The 22,284-nt window shown below is 51.7% G+C and overlaps 1 protein-coding gene across 4 annotated transcripts in view; it reads right to left on the minus strand.

Moving 5' to 3' along the window:
- Positions 1–7,113: 7,113 nt before the first annotated feature.
- ACVR1B (activin A receptor type 1B) overlaps positions 7,114–22,284 on the minus strand; it is a 32,434-nt gene continuing 17,263 nt past the window's right edge. For 3 of the 4 annotated variants that reach the window (XM_024736553.1, XM_024736554.1, XM_024736556.1), the window contains 7 exons: positions 21,645–21,893; positions 18,479–18,709; positions 15,728–15,895; positions 14,568–14,724; positions 13,109–13,233; positions 9,717–9,847; positions 7,114–8,381 (listed from right to left, as the gene is read on the minus strand). In XM_024736553.1, the coding sequence (XP_024592321.1) occupies positions 8,256–8,381; positions 9,717–9,847; positions 13,109–13,233; positions 14,568–14,724; positions 15,728–15,895; positions 18,479–18,709; positions 21,645–21,893 (1,187 nt within the window). In that variant the 3' untranslated portion in view covers positions 7,114–8,255. The remainder of the gene's footprint in view (positions 8,382–9,716; positions 9,848–13,108; positions 13,234–14,567; positions 14,725–15,727; positions 15,896–18,478; positions 18,710–21,644; positions 21,894–22,284) is intronic. The other variant, XM_024736555.1, reaches the window with a different exon arrangement.

Below are 22,284 nucleotides of genomic sequence, written 5' to 3' on the forward strand. Positions count from 1 at the left end.
GGGACACCTCCCCCTCTGTTCTCCTCCCCCCGCCGGAAGCCTCTTTGCAAAAGCCCCATTGCTCTGGCTCCCGCAGACATCTGCACTCAATCTGTACCTTATTCCTGAGCATGTCCCAGGCTTTCAGAGTGAACTCTCCAGGCTTTGCTTCCTTTGGATCCAGATGTCCTGGCCCCTGGCTCTCAGGGTAGGCAGGGCTTGGCCTGTGGTAGGGGCACAGAGAGCGGGGGCTTGGCTAATGGACAAGGCCTAGGTGAGATCCCTTCTCTTTGGGACAAGCCCTTGCCCAGGTACCTAACAGTCAATGGTCCCCTGAGTCCCGTCCTCGCCCACCTGCTCCAGCTCTAGGCTCCCATCAGGAGGTCGGGGCACTCAAGGCAAGAGCTCCAGAATCCCAGGCTCCTCTGGCATCTGAGTTAACGTCAGGGCTCTCGCACAGTCATTTCATCCCAGGACTGGGGGGCTGACCGGTCCGCTGGGGCTCCTCTCTGGGTACTGCCACTGCTTCTGAGTGGAAGGTTGGGAGGGTGAGGGCCTGGAACGGAGCCGGCTGTGTGGGCAGGAATGAGGGGCTGGGCCCTGGCTCTAGGATGCCGAGGGAGGCCTGGGCAGCTGGTAGGCAGCTGACTGGGCAGGGAGCGGTTGTTTTCCTTAATGGCTCCTATTGCCCAACTGTTTCCACGGGCTAGCGTCTGTGTGTGGCACTGGGGTCCAGGGGAGCTCAGCAGCAGGCGCAAGGGGGGAGGTGGATCCATCACAGCCCAAAGAGCTAATTCTAGGGGGTCTGAGAGCAGGAGCCGGGCGGATATGGCCGTTTATTTGTTTTGGATACTGTAGCTTCTGAGTCTAGTCCCAGCCAGAGGCCAGGGACCATCTTGCCTCCTAGGTGGGATGGCAAGGTATCTCGGGCTTGAACAGGTTAGACTGGTAGGAGGGAGAAAGGGTCATCTCTCTAGTTTTCCTTACAGTATCCACAAACCACTTCTGGGACAGAGGGCATGTATTATCGTACCCCGCCTCATTTCAGACAGGTACAGATAGCTAGGACAGAAAATGACAGCTTTTAGGGCCCCAGACTCCCCAGATCTCGTCTCTCTTGGCAAAAACAGCTGCTCTGGTGGTCCAGCCCTGGTTCCTTCTCCCCAGGGACAGCGTTGTACACAAGGCTGAGATCCTCCCGTGGACTCCACACTGAAGTCGGCTTCTCCTCACTGTCCACATCTGATCGCGCCCCCAACCTCTGCATCCTTTCCACTGTCTCTCCCCATCCTCCAGCTTTTCCTGCTCTACCACCTCGGCAATTACCTTCTCAAGTCAGCACTGTGTTCTCCCCCCCCCAGTGATGTGAAGTAAGATCACATCACTCCCCTGCTCAAAACCCATCAATGGCCTGTCATTCCTACAGCAGGAATGAAGAAAGACGTGTTCATTCATGGGACAACTCCACATAACCGTGCTGTTGCGAAGACTTTGGAGACCAGGTCGAGACCCAGGAGGAAAAACGACTGAGATTAGCAGTCTGAGGCAGTTGTCACAGGGGAGGTGATGGCACTGGTGGCTCTCGGGATACAGTCTTGACGGCTTAGCACAGGATGGCTCTAAGAGATTTCCTGTGTGCACCCCTGGCTCTCTTGCTCTGGCGCCATACTGAACCTGTGGTTCTCGAGCAACGCACTTTAAAAAAAATAATTAATTTCTGGCTGCGCTGGGTCTTCGTTGCTGTGCGAGGGCTTTCTCTAGTTGCAGCGAGCAGGGGCTACTCTTCATTGCGGTGCGTGGGCTTCTCATTGCAGTGGCTTCTCTTATTGGGGAGCATGGGCTCTAGGTGCGTGGGCTTCAGTAGTTGCGGCACACAGGCCCTAGAGCGCAGGCTCAGTAGTTGTGGCGCACGGGCTTGTTTGACCCGCGGCCTGTGGGATCTTCCAGGACCAGGGCTTGAACCTGTGTCCCCTGCACTGGCAGGCGGATTCTTAACCACCGTGCCACCAGGGAAGTCCCGACACACTCTTTTGGACCAAATCTCCCTCCTCCCCAGTCAGCAGGCCAGTGCCTATCCCTAAATAGATGTCACCTCTCTTGACCCCATCTTCCTGTCTGTTCTGTGTTTCCAGAGGATTGTGTGTCTACCCCACCATAGCACTTACCTCACTCCATTGTAATTACCTATTAACTAGCCCATTCCACCAGGTAGGGAGCCCCTGGAGGGCTGGCTTTCCCTAGGCACCTCACCTGAGCTTCCATGACGCATTACATACGGCTCTGTAATGGGACTTGCTAAAACCTGCTCTACTCTCTATTCTCTATACAAATTCTCTCCGTCTCGAAGGGCAGTGGCCACAGACTGTCCGTCCTTGTATTCTGCCTACTGCTTTACACGCTAAGGTTGCTGAACACACGCTTGTTATTTAATAAGAATGTATTTAGAGCCCAGTCCATCCTATTGTTCCTTAAACCTTCCTATCCCATTATCCTCCATCCTTGGCCTCCAAGGAGCATTCCCAGGTGGATCTAGAGCTATCTGCCATATTCCTTAAATCCCACCCTGTCTGGCCATGGGACGCCTAACACTTTTCAGGGTGTGGTGCCAGGGGTTTGGTCAGACCAGTCTGGATGTTACTGTGAAGGTCTGATTTAGATGTGATCAACATTTCAATCAGTAGACTTGGAGTAAAGCAGGTTAGGTTACCCTCCACAGTGTGGACGGGCCTCATCCAATCAGCTGAAGGGCTTAAAAGACTGAGGTCCCCTAAGGAAGAGGAAAGTTTGCCTCCAGACTCAAGACTGCGACATCAATTCTTCCCTGGGTCTCTAGCCTGTCAGCCTGCCCTGTAGCTTTCAGACTTAACAGCCCCACAATTGTGTGAGTCAATTCCTTTAAACATCTATCTATCTATCTATCTATCGACCTATCATCTATCTAATCTACCCAGCCCTATTAGTTTTCATTTCTCTGGTGAATCCTAAGTAACCATTCCTGTCTTGATCTACAGCTTTCCCTCCCTTTCCCTCCCCTTCATTATGCATCCCTCACATGTTCCTGCATGTCTCTTGAACTTTACTACTCTACCCCTCATTTTGTTTTGGTTGTATTTAGCAAGCATGTTCTCCAGACTACAGATCAGAAGACATGGCCGGGGGTAGGGGGTGGGGACAGAAATTTAAAACGTGTGAAACAAAACCCCTAGTGATACACCATTAAATGAACGCAGGTCTGCTGGGTCGTGGGCCTTACAAAGGTGAAACGTTAGTAACCTTCAAGGGCACATGAAGAGGTCCCAGAATTGCTGCCTTTCTGATTTTCAAAACGGTAAGGTTGAACCTGCAATCCATAGCCTAGTGAATTTTAGGTCCATGCTTGGCAAGATGACTGATCATTGATTGGCTTTTGAACTAGGTTGAGATCCACTACGAGCCACTTCACCTTTCCTTCCGACAGACAGATCAAAGAGATGCAGCAGCCACAAGAATACCTTGCCACTTCAACAAGGTACTTGGGAGTCTGCTGTTATCTTTGTCCAAAGAGAATTAGGGCCAGGGTGCAGGGACAATTTAATTAGCAGCCACTCTGGGTTACTAGGATATATGCCAAACTTCGAGCCAACTTCTAGAGGTAAGTTACTTGATTTTCTCCGGCCCAACAGTCTCAGATGGGAGGACAAATGGAAAACTCTGGGCAACAAGAATTCTGAAATATTGCCAGGCTGCAGCAATGGACAGGTTCTGTGGTAAAACTTAACAGGGTAAACCTATAAGGCATATAAGGTCCCGCACTTGAGTTCAAAATACCAACTTCTCATATACAGGAAAGAGGAAGGGGGCTGGATTTTACTCAACCCAAACGTAAGATGCGGTCCTGGGATGTGACCCGAAGGTGTCAAGCAGAGTCTGGGATTCTCCTCCTCGTCTGTGCTGCCAGTGAATGCCTGGGTGGAATGTCATGTGCTCTCCGTGGCCACGGGCTTGAGCCAGGTTCTCGGAGAGCAGCCGGCGTGGGGGAAGGGCATGGCGCCATGGAGGCAGGATGTGCAGAGGCTGAGGGGCTGCAGTCTCTGGCCAGACACCCCGGACCCAAGGTCTTCTCCACCCTTGTGAGCTGTGTGGGCAGTTTATCTGTTTTCTCTAACCCTCAGTTTCCTAATCCAGCCTCACACATTGTTTTGAGGATGAAAGCAGTTCATGTACGTAAAGCCAAGTTTGGCACACTGCGTAGCAAAGAATAGCTTTTTTTTTTTTTTTTTTTTTTTTTGCCGCCACACAGCATGCGGAATCTCAGTTCCCCAACCAGGGATCAAACCCATGCCCCCTGCAGTGAAAGCGCGGAGTCTTAACCACCGGACCGCCAGGGAAGTCCCACACAGTAACTTTTTAATTAGTATCTGCTAATATTAACTGAAAAAACCCTAAGCTTTGCCAGATTCATAGTAACGTAACAGCTGCCTTCAAATATGTTAAGGGACCTTATATGGAAGACAGAGTAAGTGCTCTGAACCATCCTGGAGAGAAGTTGTAGGGAGGTTTCCCAGTTCTAGGTAAGGAAGGGCTGTTCACTGAGCAGATGGCCGGCAGGTGGAGGTTGTGGTCCTGAGTGTCACAGCACGAGGCCCACGCCGCTCGGCAGGGATGCTGTGGGGGAGGTCAAATGCCTGATGGGTGCTGGACCTCTGGAGTCCCATCTAAACTTGAGAGTCTTTGATTCTAGGACTTGCTCTCTTGGTTCCTCAGCCTAGAGATGTTGGGTTAGGGCTGTTCCTCACAGCCACCCGCACACTGAAAACCCCGGAGTCACCACTGAAGACTCCCATCTCAAAGTTGCTTAGCCAACCCCAAATTCACATTTATACTCCAAGTCAGGAGGGGGAAAGCTAAAACTGAGGAGGGCCCAGGCTGCCTTCGAGACTGGGTGGTTTGTGACTTACCAGGATCAAGACCCTCTTTTATATAAAGAGAAAAATGCTAAAAGACAAAGACAAATACAGGCAAAGCCCAAGAAAAGGTGCTGAGTTCGTCCTCCACTCCCTCTCACACGCCAGGCCCTCCTTCTATGAAACACAGGGGAACAGCCTCAGGAAGACCCCAGATGTTCCAACAGGGTCCTCTTCTGACATGACCTGCTGCAGCTGGTGTTAACGTCGTACCCCAGCCAGTGGCGGGAGGGACGCTACCTGAAGCACCTGCCCAGCTCCTCTGATAAAGGCTGGGCAGCCAGTCCACAGATGTAAAACAGATGGCACCAGAAAAGCTCTGTGAATAAAACTTTAATAATGTACAGCAGAAATTGGACAGGCTCATTCTTATATTAAAACAAAAGATTTCCTATATTACAACTTATTTACATTTGCATACTGAAGAGGTAAAGTGTCTAAGTGGCTATCTTACAGTCCATTCTAATAAAATGTACAAAAACAAACAGAAGTACCGAGAATGCCGTTCGGGGGCCTTGACGGCAACCTAAGAACGGGCTTGGACTTGGTCTGTGAATCCAGAATCCAGAGGTGCAGGTAGCCCTATGGATCAGGGTTAGCCTCAGGGGGCCAAAACCACAGCTTTAGTTTCTTCCCAACTCTCTCACTCCTAACTCTTGGGTTAAGAGTGGTGGCGGTGGGATTGGGAGCTTCCCCCCGAAACTGCTCAGTCTTCCCCAGAGGTGGAGAAGGAGGAGTGTGTGGTGAGGACAGCAGGGCCACCGGGGGAGTGGGCTAGTGGCTTGGGAGTCCCTGGGTCAAGGAGTGTTGGCAGATCCCAGAGGCTGGCTGCGGCGGGGGGAGAGGAGTCTGAGTTCTGTCATCTCCTCCAAACCGCTAAGTTCTGCCACAGGGCGGACAGATGGGGCATCAGCAGGGGTGGGGAAAGAAGGTCCCCCTAATGACACGATTGGTATTCGAGGGAAATTAGTCAGTAGCCAGTAAATTGGCTCAGAGGGTTAGGGGAAGATCTCCTTTGACGCAAGGAAAGAAGCGATACAGCAGGAAAATAAATAGGAAGGCCAGGGCACGGGGGAGACCAATGGAAGTGGGGGGAGGGCTCTCCCCTCCACCACAAGCTTTGGCAGAGAATCGCTGGGTTGGAGGCAGGGATGCTCTGAGGCTGCACACAGTCTGTGCCTCCCCTGGGGGCAGGAAGGGGGCTCCGGATGAATGCAGCGACTGGGGGGGGGGGTCTCACTGCCCACCACCGGCCTCTTTGGTGGGGGACAGGTGGGCATCCTCACTCCTTAGTGGTCTTATATAAGAGTAATCACTCCAGGCTCAAAAGGCTCAGAAGCAACTACAAAAACTTCTGGTCTCAAAACAGTCACCCACTAACTTGAATGGGTCCCGTGGTCGGTGCTCCAAGAGTAGAACCCAAGCCTGTCTTGTTCACAGCTGTATTTCCCAGCGCCTGGCGCACTGCTTGGCATCCAGCAGGCACTCAGTGATGTCTGTAGCGTGAATGCCTGCAGGAGAAGCTGCAACCTGCTGGACAACGCACGGAAGGCCAGGGCCCCAGTGCAAAACCCACCTGTGGAACTGGGAGGGGGGGCAGAACGCAAGCGAGACCAACCCCCAGGGCAGAGGAACTCTTGCTGCCGGGTGGGGGGAGCAGGCTCAGGTACAAGGACAGACATTTCCAGTGTGATTGAGCTGTGTGCGTTTGATTGAAGCATTTTTTGTGTGGTTGTTTTTATAGGGATTTCCTTAAAAACAAATAGATTGAGAGGTAATCATCACATAGAGATGGTTTTCCTTTTATAAAAACTTAACAATATTTAAAAAAAGTTAAAATCCAGACCCTCCCAATTAAATTAAAAAAAAAAAAAAGAAAGAAAGAAAAGAAAACCAAACCACTCCAGTTAAGTTATGGCTTCAAAGTTAATATATACCTAAGATATGCTGACGGAATCACCACCCACAACCGCGCTTCCAGACGTCGTTAAATACTACACTCAGGTTAAACAACAGGTTCAGCTCGGGCTGTTCCCTTTAGTAAAGCCCCTGAAGTGGACGCAAGTCTCACATCTTCCCTCCACCGTGATCAGATAATCCAGTAAAAGACCCATGCAGATTCCTCCCTCCCGCCCCAGACTCCCTCCCCACTCCTTGCCCCCCCCTTCCCTTCCCCACCCTAAAACCTAAAACCACTACCACCAAAAATATACACTGCTGTTTCCAGAATGTGGGATATGAAAGACAGATGTGACATTCCGATCTGAGTCCCAAGATCTGGGCTTCAGATTCCTCGGCCCTTCCTTGACGCTGCCGAGGACGATGCCCTTAGGCTGGCTCATTTCCCACGGTGGCCGCTGACCACAACACCCCAGACTGCCACCGAGATTCTCTCCCTGCCCATCCCACCCCGCCTCCCTTACGTTTGGACCCAAAAGCCTTGCCTGCCACAGACAACCGGGCCACCTTTGGTTCCACAGTCTGAAATGGAGAAGGAGGGCCAGGCGACACAGGGGAGGGAGACCCACTGTGGAGGGGGGCTTCTGGAAGGGAGGGGAGGGAGCCCTCCAGGAGGGGCACCAGGGAAACCAGACGCTGCTCACTACTGAACAGAGGCCCCAGCGCGCAGAGCCGGCGTGACGACCACACCCCTGACCTGCACATGCACGGAAAGCTCGAGCAGGTGAGTGCGCACCTACAGACACACGTGCGTGCGCACACACACACACACGCACACACGCGCACGCGCACACACACATGTAAGGGCGCGGCACAGACCAGGCACAACAGGGGACGCACCTCGGCACATGCATACACGGCTGGACAGACGGGCACTGGCAGTCCCTCCAGGTGTCCCGACGGGGCGGAGGGGAGCACGAGGCCCGGCGCTGCCGAGAGGGGCCATCCTGCTGGTTCCCCGGGCTGCCTCGCTGCGCTGGGGTTGGTCCCAGAGGAAAGCCCTCGGTGCCGCTCAGCAGGGGCCACGCTCGCTCCTCCCGGGCCCTCCCAGGCCGCCCGTCACCACGCCAGGCTTCTTGCCAGGCGCGCCGGGCTTTGCAGAACTTCCCACTACAGCCGGTCCAGGCTGTGGCACTGAGTTCTCCACACCGTTTGCTCTCAGAGGCTCCGTGCCACTAGGAGGTAAATATAAAAGGTGTCTGTGTCTCAAACCCAATGTGGGAGTGAGCGAGTCTCCCGGGCTCTGTCCCTTTTGCGGGCCAGGCTCCTGGCCACAGAGGGCTGGGCAGGAACGAGAGGTAGGCCTCCATCGGACGCTCAACACGGCAGCTCGGCTGTAGGTCCCGCTGCCCGGCAGCGTGTGGGGAGGGGCAGCTAGATCTTCACGTCCTCCTGCACGCTGAGCTGGGAGAGGGTCTTCTTGATGCGCAGCGCGGTGAGGCGGGCCGCGCCGTTGGCGTACCAGCACTCCCGCATCATCTTCCCCATCACCCGCAGCGCCTGCAGAGACCCCGCGGAACAGCCTGGGGAGGGGGACCTTCTCGGCAAGCATGGTTGGTCAGCCACTCCCCGGCGTCTGGGTGATCCTGAGAGAAATACCTGCAACGGCCTGCGATCTGAAAATCATTTCTGGAAGGTTTGAGTATCCGTATTTATGACTGTCTACTGACTGTTTTTTGTAAAGTAGCGCACGAGCCAGGCACAGCAGGGACATCCCCCAGCATGAGCGCGCACGCGGCTGTGACCCCACGTTCACGTGCAGAGACAGGGTGGCGGAGGAGGAGGCGGCAGCCCCTGAGAGGCAGCCTCGTCAGAGGCAGAAGCTCACGGCCAGGGCCCGGACGACACAGGCCAGGGGCAGCCAAGGGGCGGACCTGGAAGGTCACCTGTGGAGGGCTACGGAGTCCCCAGACTGCTGCCTCAGGCCAGTGTTTTCCAGATTCCTTTTAGCAGTGGGACCCGTTTTCCCCGGCGGAGTCCCAACACACAAACAGCCCCGACTGAAGAGGGAGTGGGGTGCGGGCAGCTGAAGACCAGTTCTTTCTGCTTCCCTCACCCTCTGAAGTGAATAAACCCTGAGGGTTCCAAGGACCATTTTGGAAAAGGCTGCTCTGTCAGGCAAAGCGGAGGCGTCACCAAAGTGTGAGCTCAGTAATTCTGCTCTTCAACGCGGGCCTGCCCTCCAGTGGACACACTCCTTAAAGCACAGCCACGAGAGAAAAGGGGGCCCAAGAGCACTAGCGAAGCAAACCCTGTGCCGCCAAAGACTCCAAGACCCCGCAACTCCATGTCTCTTAGGAACCTAGATCACACGTTTGTCCTCATTTCTGTTATCGCCATCGAATGCCATCCCCTCCCCGCTTCATCCGCCATCACTCCCCAACCCAAATTCTCTACACCCTCCTCGCTTCTGAGTCTTTAGAAAGGCCACTTCCCTCGCAGACGTGTCTTCTCACTGAGTCCCACCCCCTCATTCTTCTACACCCTTCGTGGACGCCTCTTCTTAACTCTTCCACGAAGCTCAGCTCACCCCTGTGGCTCCAGAGCCATTTTTCTAGTTGGACAGGTCTAACAGCTCCCACTCAGTCTTTGTTTTGTCTCTTATCTGTGTCCTGGGACCAAGCCTTTTTCTTCTTCTAGGCTGTCAATTCCAAAGGGGACCCTACAGTGCCCAGGACAAGGGCTCAGTATATAATACAACAGCACATAATAGTTTGCAATAACCGACACGCTCAGGGGGTAGCCCTGGGGTTGGCCCCACTTTTGGCAAACCCTCTTCTAAGGGAGAGAAATCGGGCAGATAGAAAGGCCACGGGAGAGAAGGGAGCTTCCCACCTCATAACTCTGCCACCAGTTGGGGATGTTGGGGCGGAGCTTCTGGTCGCATACGACCTTCCGCATCTCCTCAATGGAAGGGTCAGAGGGCACTAGGTCATAATATGGCAGCTGATATTCCTCATGGACTCCTGGGAGAAAAGAAAACGTCCACCGGAGTTATCAAAAGAAGGAAGAGATTACTCAAAAGCCAATGACAACACCCGTGTTGTGATCTGTAAATACCACTTCCCACTAAGAGGAACTAGGGCTCCTTGGAGAGCCTGGTCAGTGCTAGTTATGGGACAAGAGACACACAGGATTAGCCAGGAATATCTTTTTCGTAACAAAAAGCAAGGAAACTATCAAAGACTACTGAGGCCATGTCAAAAGGTACCGACCTGAAAAGCTCCCAACTGGCCAAAGATGAGAACATTTAAGCAACAGTAAGACCTATGACTTCAATGGAAACAAATATTTTAAATCACCAGTTCGTGATGACACTAAAAACAAACAAATAAACCAAAACCTCAGTCGCCTTTGTAGAATGAGAGGGAATAAACTCATTATTTTGAAAAATGTCAAATAAATGGAAAGAATCAAGTATTTACCCTGCCTTTCCTCTTCAAATTAAACATCTTGGTAACCAAATAGACAATAGGGGAAGTTTCTCTTTAAAGAAAAAAATCTAGCTAATACATGAAGTTTGACAGGATCGGAATACTGGCATTTTTCAACCTCTAATACATTTGGATTTGGACAATAATCAACAATAGCTGTTAACATCACAAAAAGAGAGGTAATCACCATTATCTGTGTCTTTTAACAGAAGGATTTTGGGGGAAAAAATGATTCTAGTCTTTAGATGGAACTCTCATAGGAAATTCACAGAAACAGTAGAACGTGTGAACTGCGTAAGAGGTTATCTGGAAAATCTAGACAGGAAAACCCTACAGGATAAAGTTTGGACCTGGATTCTCCAATTTTGAAAACTGCAGGAGAGGGGACTTACTTGGTGTTCCAGTGGTAAAGAATCCACCTTACAATGCAGGGGATGAGGGTTCGATTCCTGGTCGGGGAACTAAGATCGCACATGCCATGGGGCAACTAAGCCCATGCGCCACAACTACTGAGCTCTCACGCCTCAACTAGAGAGCCCGCGTGCCGCAAACTACAGAGCCCACGCGCCCTGGAGCCTGCGTGCCACGACCAGAGAGAGAGAAAGAACCCGCACGCCACAACTAGAAAGAGAAAACCTGCATGCCGCAGCTAGAGAGAAGCCTGCGCGCCGCAACAAAAAGATCCCGTGTGCCTCAACGAAGATCCCGCATGCTGCAACTAAGACCCGACGCAGCCAAAAATAAAATAAAAATAAATAAATAAGAAATCTTGAAAAACAAACCCAAAAAACTGCAGAAGAAAAAAATTGAGGGGTAACCTGTAGATTATGAGACTTGCGAGTTATATCAATCGACTGCAGTGGATGGACATTTAAATTAAACCCTGATTTAACAAGCTGTTTTTTATAAAAAATTCACAGATAATTGGGGAAATCTCAACACTGGCTAATGTTATATGATATTAAGAATTACTGTTTTTTAAAGTGTGATAATAGTACTATATTTTTGAAGTCCTTATCTTCTAGAGCTACAAACTGAAATATTTTCCGTAATAAAAAGTTAATTTAAAAAAATCCAATGTAACTTTCTCATGCCTTTTTCCAGAAAAAAATTCTGCTGTTCTGAGCTGATGGGACAGATTTTTATTTTTATTTATTTATTTTGAGATTAGCATTTATTCTATTATTTCTAAAAAGTATCTATTCATTTATTTGGTTGCACTGGGTCTTAGGTGCAGCCGGCGGGCTCCTTAGTTGCAGCTCGCTGGCTCCTTAGTTGTGGCACGTGGGCTCCTTAGTTGCGGCAGGCAGGCTCCTTAGTTGTGGCATGCGAACTCTTAGTTGCGGCATGCACGTGGGATCTAGTTCCCTGACCAGGGATCGAACCTGGGCCCCCCTGCATTGGGAGCACAGAGTCTTATCCACTGCACTACCAGGGAAGTCCCCCACTGCACTACCAGGGAAGTCCCGGGACAGATTTTTAAATAGAGTCTGACTTGGTTAATCATCTAAGGAGCAATTAGCTTAAACTCTGGCCTCAGTCTGCCAGAGTCTGAACCCTAGTTTATCAGTGGTGTGACCTCGGACAGATCACCTAATCCATGATTCTTCTTCTTCATCTGCGAAACGGTGACAATAACAGTACCACACAGACCCGTGCGACCAGATTCATCTTGATCTGTTTTATCTGTATATCATGATCAAAATTTAAGATGTACAATACCTGGGTGCCTCCTCCATAATTTGGATCTTACCAAATGTATCATAGATGGAAAAAGGCAGTAAAATACAGAAAAGGGCTCTGCTGGAACACTCATCACTTCTTTTTAATTAATTTAATTCACTTCCACTGACCTGGAATCTCTTACATCAAAGATAAATAAATGGCTGAGGGCAGGGTTCTAGTGGTTCTTGAACTTGATCATGTGGCAGAATACTTGGAAGTCACCATAAAATTCTGATATACTAAGCCGATGATAAAAAATGTTTTCTGCTGGGCTTCCCTGGTGGCGCAGCGGTTGAGAGTCCGCCTGCCGATGCAGGGGACGTCGGTTTGTGCTCCGGTCCGGGAAGATCCCACATGCCGCGGAGCGGCTGGGTCCGTGAGCCATGGCCGCTGAGCCTGCGCGTCCGGAGCCTGTGCTCCGCAACGGGAGAGGCCACAACAGTGAGAGGCCCGAGTACCGCAAAAAAAAAAAACAAAAGTCTTCTGCTAAGTCTGATACTATCTTTCACTGAGTTCTGACGTGGTTGAACACTTGCAAATGCCAAAGACTCAGGAGAAAATTGCATAAGAAAAGACTCATTGTGAGAAAATTCTATGCATTAGTAAGCTTTCTCCCACAAATTGAGAAATCACCACTATTATTTTATCAACGAAACCCCACATTCCCCAGGAACGTGGCTTGAGAGCCAGCATGTTAGAATACCCTGCCTCCTGTGTAAAAGAGACCCCTGCATTAGTCCTGTGCTATTCCTACCCAGGGCTTTCCCAACCTCGAAAGACCAAGAAAGACAATGTGTTACCAAAAAAACCCCAAAAAAGCCCAAATGAGTCCCCGGAACGGTCACCACAACATAAAACACTATTCAACAAGCTGGTCCAAAGAGTAAACACACTCTTGTCCCTGCGGCTCCCCGGTCCCCTCCCTCCTCTTGGATGAGAACCCTAAGTATGATGGGTGCTGGCGCTAGGCATCTGACAGGCCGTTAGGAGAAAGAAGGCAGGACAACTCTAGCCCCTCAGGACTCTGGACTGCGAGGGAGGAGCCAGAGAAGGCAGGAAGAAAGGTACCTCCAGAGTTGCATCTTCGAGCAATCTCCCAGTACACGAGCCCAAGGGCGTAGATATCAGCACACTTAAAGGAGTCGAAGTGCTTCATGTTGATGGTTTCATCAAGTACTTCGGGGGCCATGTATCTGCAAGAGCAAAGGAAATGTGATCATGCATAGAAAATGATGACTTCTTTCTCGACTCAAAGTACTGATTCAAGGGCCCCCTGAATGTGGGAAAGAATCACCCCAAGACAGCCCCTTGGGGAGGAGGAAGTGATGGATTCTTATTATTGCAAACTCCCATGCTTCGGATTCGAATCTAAACACCTTAGCGAGGTTTGGTAATACTAGCCTACTCTTATTTCTACCTCTATCTTTTAACCGCCAAGATTTATTTTAAGCATGTTTTGATTTCTTGGCAGAGGTGTGTGTACTGCAGGCCACAGAGCAGGAAGAGTACATAATATCTGGTTGCTACTGGGGGCTTGGACTTTATTCAGTGCGGCCAATAATGGGTTGAGCTTAAATTTCAGTCTGAACTTCTTTTGTTATCTTACCCGTGCAGGTAAGTGAGAATTAATTCTAGGTAGTCATCAGAGTCCCACTCAGTTATAGTTCATGAGTACTGCTTGAGCCACTCCCCACGGCCCACAGAAGGCCAATCAGCTCACCTCAGGCCTCACACTTTGGAGCCTGGGCGGCTGCAATCATTCAGGTCAAAAGGAAGGGGAAAAAAAGCAGCAGCACAATTAGTGAAATTCACTGATACTCAGCAGAGAAACAGCCCTCCTCTTCCATCCGATGAAAAGTTGCATTTCCAGCTCGTGAAGTCGACCTGGAGTCACAGTCAATCTGTTCCTTATTTCCTTTGTTTTTGGCTATGCCACGCGGCCTGTGGGATCTTAGTTCCCCATCCACGGATTGAACCCGGGCCCTCGGCAGTGAGTGCTCGGAGTCTTTACCATTAGGCCAGGGTATGCCACGTTCCTTATTTCTTATGTCACTTCTCCGTGACGCGGGGAGGAGGCCCATAATCCTTACGGGGGGGGGGCCCTCATCTCCACCCTGGACTACCTCTGCTCTAGCTTGGCAAACCTGCTCTCTACACCCTAAGCGAAGCATGCTCCCTGCCTCCTGTGGGGTCCTGCCCAGGCCACCCCTTCAGACTGCAACATTTTCCCTCTCCCCCAGCCAAGCCTGGTGCCTGTCTCCCTTCTAAATCTTGCTCCAGGTTCTCTTTCTCCATGGCCTCCCCTGCCCAATGCACCAGCACCTATGGGTACAGGGTCTTCCGGAGCTGTGCCGCTCGCACTTGTATCTGCGCGATGCAACCTGTGTGGCTTTCCAGTGTGGGGAGTGGGTGTTCAATTTAACTACCAGCTGTCAGAGTTAGGACCATACTGCCTTCTCCCACGCAGTTGGGCAAGGGCTACTCAGTACCAGTGTCGGGCAAGCGCGAAGGCCCAGGGCCTTCCTACCGTTTGGTTCCCACCCTCTGGTTGGGGGCAATGTCAATGGTGTCCGTGACTGCATCGTGACGGACAGCCAGGCCCAGGTCTGCGATGGCACACATGCCATTTTTCTTCACCAAGATGTTCTTTGACTTTAAGTCTCGATGTGCAATTCCAGGCTTCCCTAGCAGAGAAAAAACAAACAAACGAACCAGGGATCTTTAAAGACAGACAGTACAAGTGTTAAAAGCACAGTCTCTGCAGCCAGACATATGAGTTCGAGTCCTCGTTTTGCTCCCCACTAACCCAGTAACCCTGGAAATGCAACTTCACCTGTCTGTGCGTTGGTCTTCTCATCCATAAAATGAGACTAAACCCCAGTACTTACTCCAGGGGAATGTTATAAGGATTAAATGTACTGTATTGACTTAGGTAAGTCAAGAGCTTAGAAGGGCAGGCGTATGAGCTAATATTGCTATATTAATACTACGCCTACTCGCCTTCCCCGAACTTATAAGCCCCTGTACAGAACTGCTGAGGACTTCAGAGAGAAGCTGCCAGGCTAGCTACGTTCTGAGAACCAAACGGGGGAGGTAAGGACTGCTACCTTCCCTGGAGAGCCTAGCAACAGGGTCAAACTTCCGTGGCTGGTTTTCTGTCACGGGGCAGCAAGAGCTGCTGCCCGGTCGACCAGGCACCAGGGAGCGACGTGCCACCTGCCAAGCCCCAGGAGCTCCCAAAGAGCTGATGTCAGGCAACAAGCAGGGGTGCCCGCGGTCGCCTTCCTCCAGGAGGGCCCTCCGAGTTTAGTAGAGCCCAGCGTCGAACCCGTCAAGCTGACCCGCCGACGAGGGTGTGAACCCGCCAAACTGATGCTCGGCACAGCAGTTCCTTCGATTTTCTCAGTCCCTTCCTCTACCAGTGAACCGCGGGCGTCTGAGATGACCACTCAGTCAACGGCAGCCTCCCAACCAACAGCCACCCCAGTCCATCGGGGACAAACAACCCACACTTCCGTCAGGAGTCCCCCCGAGGCGCTCTGAAGGCAGAGGCACCTCTTGTTCGCGCCGGGGTGAGGCCCAAGCTCCTCTCGCTTAGACCAGACGCCAGTCCCTGAGGCCCAGGTCCCGCATCCTCAGTGAGAAGGAGTTCTGGGAGCTCGGTGGGGATGGGACAGGTCCACTCACCTTGGGTGCCCACTATCTCCATGTGCAGGTGCGCCAGGCCGCTCGCGGCAGACAAGGCCAGCTTGATCATCCCCTCGGTGGCCACCGTGTACCGGTTCAGATAGTCGAACAGGGAGCCGTGCTCATGATAGTCGGACACAAGCCACAGCTGAGTCCAGGTGCCGTTATCTGCAGAGAGCCACAGAGCAGGTCCAGAAGAGGCACGACTACCGGCAGAAAGGTCACGGTAGGAAAGCAAGAGTCTGTGCGTACACCCCAGTGAGACCCCTGTACTCCCCGCTCCCCGGCCCTACACCTCCTGAGGCCTCTCTGTGCCCGTCTCATCCACCACCGTCCTCAGCTTTAGGCTCCAGGAAGGACAGAACGGCCTTTCTTTCTCAGACCCGCTCCCTCACTTCTCGTAGGCAGGATTCGGAACCGCACGCACCCTGATTACACCCAAATTTGAAATGCGAGGCACCCCGAAGAGGAAGTACATGCTGAGGCAAAGTAACAGGATCATCTGTTTCTTTTGCAACACTGCTTCTGATCCTGACAAGACCTGCTCATCAAAACCACGACTGGCAGCACCCACCCCCACCAAGGAGGAAGGCTTCGCAGGCCCTCCTCTGTGCTCCAAGACCCTGCGAGCACAGCCCAACCCAAGCACCAGGCTCATTTGTAGCGGGTCCTCGAAGTCCACCGCTCTTACCAGGCTATGAGCTCTCTGTGAGAGGAGGAAAGAGCTCCTTTGCGTATTATTGTGTTCCAGGCCACAAATGCTTTTCAATGCACGAAGAGCACACTTACAAGTATTCCAGAGAGGAATCTTATCATCTCATCCTCAGAAGAGCAACGGGAGGTGGCGAGCACACACTTTCATACTAGGGGAGAGGGGTATGCAGAGTACAGTGGGAAGGAGGAGTGGGAAGAAGGGAGGGAGAAAAAGAAAACCCAAAAGCTGGTAGTCTAATAATTAGCTTGTGCTGCTGTCAGTAAGAAGACTGGGAAATTGGATCGAGATCGCCCAAATTCCAAGCTGGCCCTAGCTCCAGGACGCTGTACCATCCATATCATGTTAAACGGGCAACAACAAAGGAGTCCGAACTTCCTCCTCCCCTGGCCCTCGCGTGGGTTTCAACAGCCAGATCCTACTCACACAAGCTGCCAGAATCAATACAGGCGGTGGCTCCTGGAAGAGCACCAGCCTCTGTTTCCCTGATTGCGAACGAGCGGTCCACCGAACACACCCCTTTACACTCAACTAGCCCTGACATCTTGAGGACCCTGCCCATAAGTTAGAAGGGAAGACACCTTTTGACCCTCTGAAATATATGTCAGATTTAAATGAATAATCAGAAGGTAATGCTGTTTTTAAAAGGCACGGCTTACTCAGAGGGAGTAAGGAATTCTCTCTTCCCCTTCCTCCCTCGCGTGAGAGGTCAAGTCTCTTCAGCCTGGGGGCAGCTGAGGCTACTACAAACCGCCATGGCAACGTGAGGAATGAGTGGCCTGCTGTTGTTTTAGGAAGGAAAAACAAACACTTAGCATCTTCCACAGCCTCTGCCAGCACCAACTTCTAAAAATTACTGGACCACAGAGCAAACTGTGTCCTGACCGCCGGAGACACTCTTCTAAAATGCAAATGCCTTCACCCACAGTCTTTCTGACTTCAAGTGCGCTACCTGCCCAGGTGTCGGCTGTCCCCTCTTCCTGGGCACTGTAAGGTCAGGGACTGTGTCTCGTTCTTCTTATATGTGATGATTCCAGGACCAGACAGCAGCCAGTGAATATTACTGAATAAATGAATGCAATTTCAATTACTACCCACTCTCTATAATAAAATACAATCCTCTCAGAAAGGCCCCTCCTAATCTGGCCTCTGCCACCTCTCCACCCATGTCTTTGGCTGGAACATCCCAAGTTACCTGCAGGTTCCCAAAGACACTTCCCCTTCGCACATGTGTCTGGAGTGCTCTTTTCATTCGTTTTTCTTTCTGACCAACTCCCTGCCACCTTCGCCTCAGTCAAGCTCAGGTGTGATATCTGTGATCCCCATCTCACCCCCAATTTGCGCTCACCAGAACAGCTGTTGTTTGATTACTTCCTATAGACAATCATTAGTTTGTCTCTTTGCTAGTCAGCGAGGTCCTTAAAAATGAGCACGTGCCTGGGCACACGAGAGAGACTCAAAAACTACAGCAAAATCAGCAGAGAGAGGGAGGAGGAAATAAGGAACCTCAGGTACAAGCGGACCAAAAGCCGAGCTTGAAGGCCACGGGGGAGCACCTGGGGGGAGGCAGGCCGTGTCTCTGCTGCACCCGCTCCACTGCAATAGTGTGTGTGATGCTGGTGTGTTGCACAGTGTGGATCGCGTGCTTTTCCAGGGCCATCCTTTCCTGGCAGGGGTTGAAGCCACCCTTCTTCGTTCCAACCGGAATGAAGGTAAATTTACTGGAGCCCCTGCAGGGACTACCCTAGGGGTGGGTTTGGGAGTATCACAGAAGGGAAAGTGAGCAGGTAGGATGAGGGTTTACTTATCTGCTTAATAACTGCTTATCTACTTGCTTAATAACCTGGATTTCTGTACAAGCTTTTCATAGAAGAGAAGTTTGAAAACCATCGCCTTACTCAGATCCTCTTGCTGTGGGTAATAACTATAAAGGCAAACAACACTGTGCTATCCCACAAACGTTCAGTTTCCACAGTCACTCCTCCATCTGGGCCTACTGTTGGCTTGGCGACACCCTGTATCCAAACCCAGCCCTTTACCTTTATTGTCAGCAGCAATAAACCCGAGGATGTTTTCATGGCGCAGCATGACTGTCTGGTATATCTCTGCTTCCCGGAACCAAGACCGCTCTTCACGAGAAGAGAATATTTTCACAGCCACGTCACCACCCCTCCAGCGGCCGCGCCACACTTCTCCAAACCGGCCCTTGCCAATAATCTCCTGTAAAACGATGGTTCGGGCCACTGTGCGCTGGACAAAAAGGGGTAACCCTACGGACCAAAGAATGGAAAGAAAGCAGACATTTGTGCATTTGCTGAACTTTGCAACGCCCACTCTCACTGCCACACTGGAAAAGCCCTTATCACAGTGCCTCCGTTCTACACTGGTCCAATGACCACGGAGAGCTCGGCTGCCCCTACATCCGTCCAGGTAATCCTCCGGAAGTCTACGCTGGGCAGCGCTGAGAGTGAGTGAGCGAGGACGGGGCAATGTATACGATTAGCTCCTCCTCATCTAAGCGATTTCTCCTCCCAGTTAGTACGGACGACAGATCTGAATGTAAATGTCTGACCGGATGTACTAACTCTTCAGCCAGCCTCCGCCAGGGCCAATCCACCTACAGCTGCTTTATGTGGAAGAGGAAAGCGGAGGTTTGAGTGCTGGGGGCCGCCTCTGCTGCTCCACTCATTGGCCACTGGAGGGCAGTGCTGCGTGGCCCATGAAAGCCGACGTGTGGTCAGGGTCCACCAGGTTCCCACCTCTCTCCAGGGAGAACAAAGTTCTGCTCACTGGGAGCTCCAGATGCAGGACGGGGGGCTACCCAGGCTTATTCTAAGATTACATTTACTGTCTTTATAGGACTCGTTTATCGCCTCATTTGACCCATGCAGTAAGTGTCTCCCTGTCTCTCCAATCACCCCCACCATCGTGACCCTTAACTCTCTCCCTCTCCCTGACCAACAAATAACGTGTCGTTAACCCCTAAGCTGTGTACTGTATGTTTAATACTATGCAGGAGGCACCTGCATAAATGGTCTCATTTCCTCACAACCACCTATACGGTAGGTGTTATTATGCCCATTTGACAAACGAGAAAACTAAGCGTCAAGAGGGAAGGTTAAGTAACTCATTCGAATTCCTACGAGCTGTAAATGGCAAAGCATCTAAGACCGACTCTAAGGTTTATGCTTTGAACTCCCACAGTACAGAGCCACCAAATGCTTCTCGATGCAGCCCCCTCCTCTCCAGGTCCCCGCTCGCTGGCCCTTGTCCCCGCCCTCCTTTGAAAGATTTCCAGTGGGCCTCTGCGCCTCCCAGCTCACCCGCCTTGCCCTGCCCTCCCCAACAGGGGGCATAAAGCACAGCAGCCCGAGGCTTTCCCACCCTGGCCTGGGGACGGCGTGCTGGCCTCTTGATCATTCCCTAAACACCCAGTGAGCGTTCATGCCTTTCTGTCCTTCTTTTGCTCAAGGGTTTTCCCTCGGCCTGGAATGTTCCCTGCCCTCTTACCACTCTCAAAACGTCCGACTCGTGAGCCCTTTAGACACGACCTCGTCTGTGAGACCCTTCTCCACAATCTCTTCTCTCCCATCCTGGCTCGGCCTCTTTCTCATTTTGTTCACCCTGTATCACCCAGAGGGTATTCAACTCGTACTGGTTAGTGTGAACTGAACGTCACACAAACAGCAAGGACTGGGCTTCCCTGGTGGCGCAGTGGTGGGGAGTCCGCCTGCCGATGCAGGGGACACGGGTTCGTGCCCCGGTCCGGGAAGATCCCACATGCCGCGGAGCGGCTGGGCCCGTGAGCCATGGCCGCTGAGCCCGCGCGTCCGGAGCCTGTGCTCCGCAACGGGAGAGGCCGCAGCAGTGAGAGGCCCGCGTACCGCCAAAAAAAACCCACAAAAAAACAAAACAAAAAAAAAACAGCAAGGACTTATTACTTTAAGTCCACAGAATTAAAACTCCAGCACCTTGGAAGCTTTGCATATTCTGAATTAAGAACGGACTAAACCATCCAGAGAGGAACAGTTATTAATCATTTTACTCCAGATGACCGGGTAACTGCCCCGGACCTGCCCTAACCTCAGCTAATCCTGATCTTACAAGACTCCAAAAACCCCGAGCAACCCTCCTCCAGCAGCAAGTCAGGTCACAGAGTCAGTCAGTTCTAACCACTGCCCTACCCTCCTTCAGCAAAGAACAAGCCATATATTTTCTCTCTTCCAAAAATATGCAGCTTTTAAAAATATATCCATCATCTTGGCACTCTCTACTGCAGAGCTTAATAAAGGCAAAACCACAGAAACTCAGGAGATGTCAGAGCTCACAGCGTTCCTGTGCTCAAGAAGGGATGTCTGGCCATGACTGATGGCGGCATAATTTCCCTACAGAAGAGTCTTGTCACATGGCGAGAAAACATACATAAACACGCACAAAGCTCGCACAAATATGATCCTGTCTTAGTCAGAATGGCAACAGTGACCTTTGTGGATGATTTTTTTCTATAGGAAGAGAATACCACCGTCACTAAAATAATCGTCTGTCTTCACAAAAAGACTCTTTTGCAGTCATAGCCACGTCTACTAGCTAGCTGAGCTCTACCCTGAGACTGAGACAACCCAACTCTCTTTATCCTAAATTCTAGTCTCAAGTCAAGGTCCACCTAAGAAAGGCTTGGTCGCTAACAGGCAGCTCTGGAAGTGGTGCTGGCGCCATGCTGGAGGCCCCAGCTGCCTTTATTTCAACCGCCACCGAAAACCCCTGGGCAACTGGCACAAGTCAATGATTCACCCGAGCCAGGCTCTCGGCTTTACTCGGTGTCCTTAAACTCCCCCTGCGGTTGCTCGCAGGTCAATGACTAGCTGCCACCGCCTCACAGGAACCCGGCACACTCCTGTTTCTCCAAAGGGGCCCTGGAACTGAGTACGCCACTGCTCAGGTGGAACCAGGTGAAGTTTAATAGATGTGCGGCTACAAGACTTGGAGAGGCAGGGATCCTGGAATGGAGAGTGTTGCACCTGACCTTTGGGATTCCAGAGAATGAAAGATTTTCTGTGAACCCCACTGTCTTATCTTATTACGTGTCAGACTCCCAAAGAAGGGGAATTATGAAAGCAAATGGCCAGCCTCCTTCCTGAACACTCCATCCTGCTGGGAGGCAGTGATGGAGGCCAACAGCAGACACGAGGCCTGAAGAAGCGGTACCTGAGCCAGACCCCGACGTGGAGAGGTCGTAGACGAGATCCTGGAGCGTCTTGTCCTTGGAGAGACACATCTCACACGAGGGGTCCTCCACGTCCAGCCTCTGGCGGTTGTGATAGACGCGCTGATGATAGTTAATGACAAGGAAAACAATGATGATGATGAGAAACAGGAGGAACACTGGGCCGGCTATAATGCCCACCAGCTCCACAGGGCCCCACATGGAGGGGTGCTCAGGCTCCTTGAGGTGACCTGGGTCAGGTGAGAGAGGAGAGGGAAAGAACAGAGTAAAAATGAGGGAACGCCATGGCCTCATTTTTCCCCGGCTCCTCCCTCCAGGTGGAAACGCCCTTTTCCTCTCCCTGTGTTCAAGGTGCCCTTGATCTCTCTGGTCTTACTGGGCTCTGTATCTGCCTGGATGCTCTCAGATACAAACCTCTCTAGTTAAGGTACCCTTTGCAACAGTCAAACCCACAACCCGCTCTGTAATTTCACAGCATTTCATGGCGCTCTTCCCACCTCCACGCCCCAGGCACATGCCATGTTCTGCTCCCCGACTTGTGACGGGCTCCTGAAGCTCGGCCTGGTCTCTCTCTTCCTCCTCTCACCTCTCCAGTCATACCTCCTAAGTGGCGGACCTGCG

The sequence above is a fragment of the Neophocaena asiaeorientalis genome, unplaced genomic scaffold (assembly GCF_003031525.2).
Source record: "Neophocaena asiaeorientalis asiaeorientalis breed wild unplaced genomic scaffold, Neophocaena_asiaeorientalis_V1.1 scaffold134, whole genome shotgun sequence".
Taxonomy (NCBI): domain Eukaryota; kingdom Metazoa; phylum Chordata; class Mammalia; order Artiodactyla; family Phocoenidae; genus Neophocaena; species Neophocaena asiaeorientalis.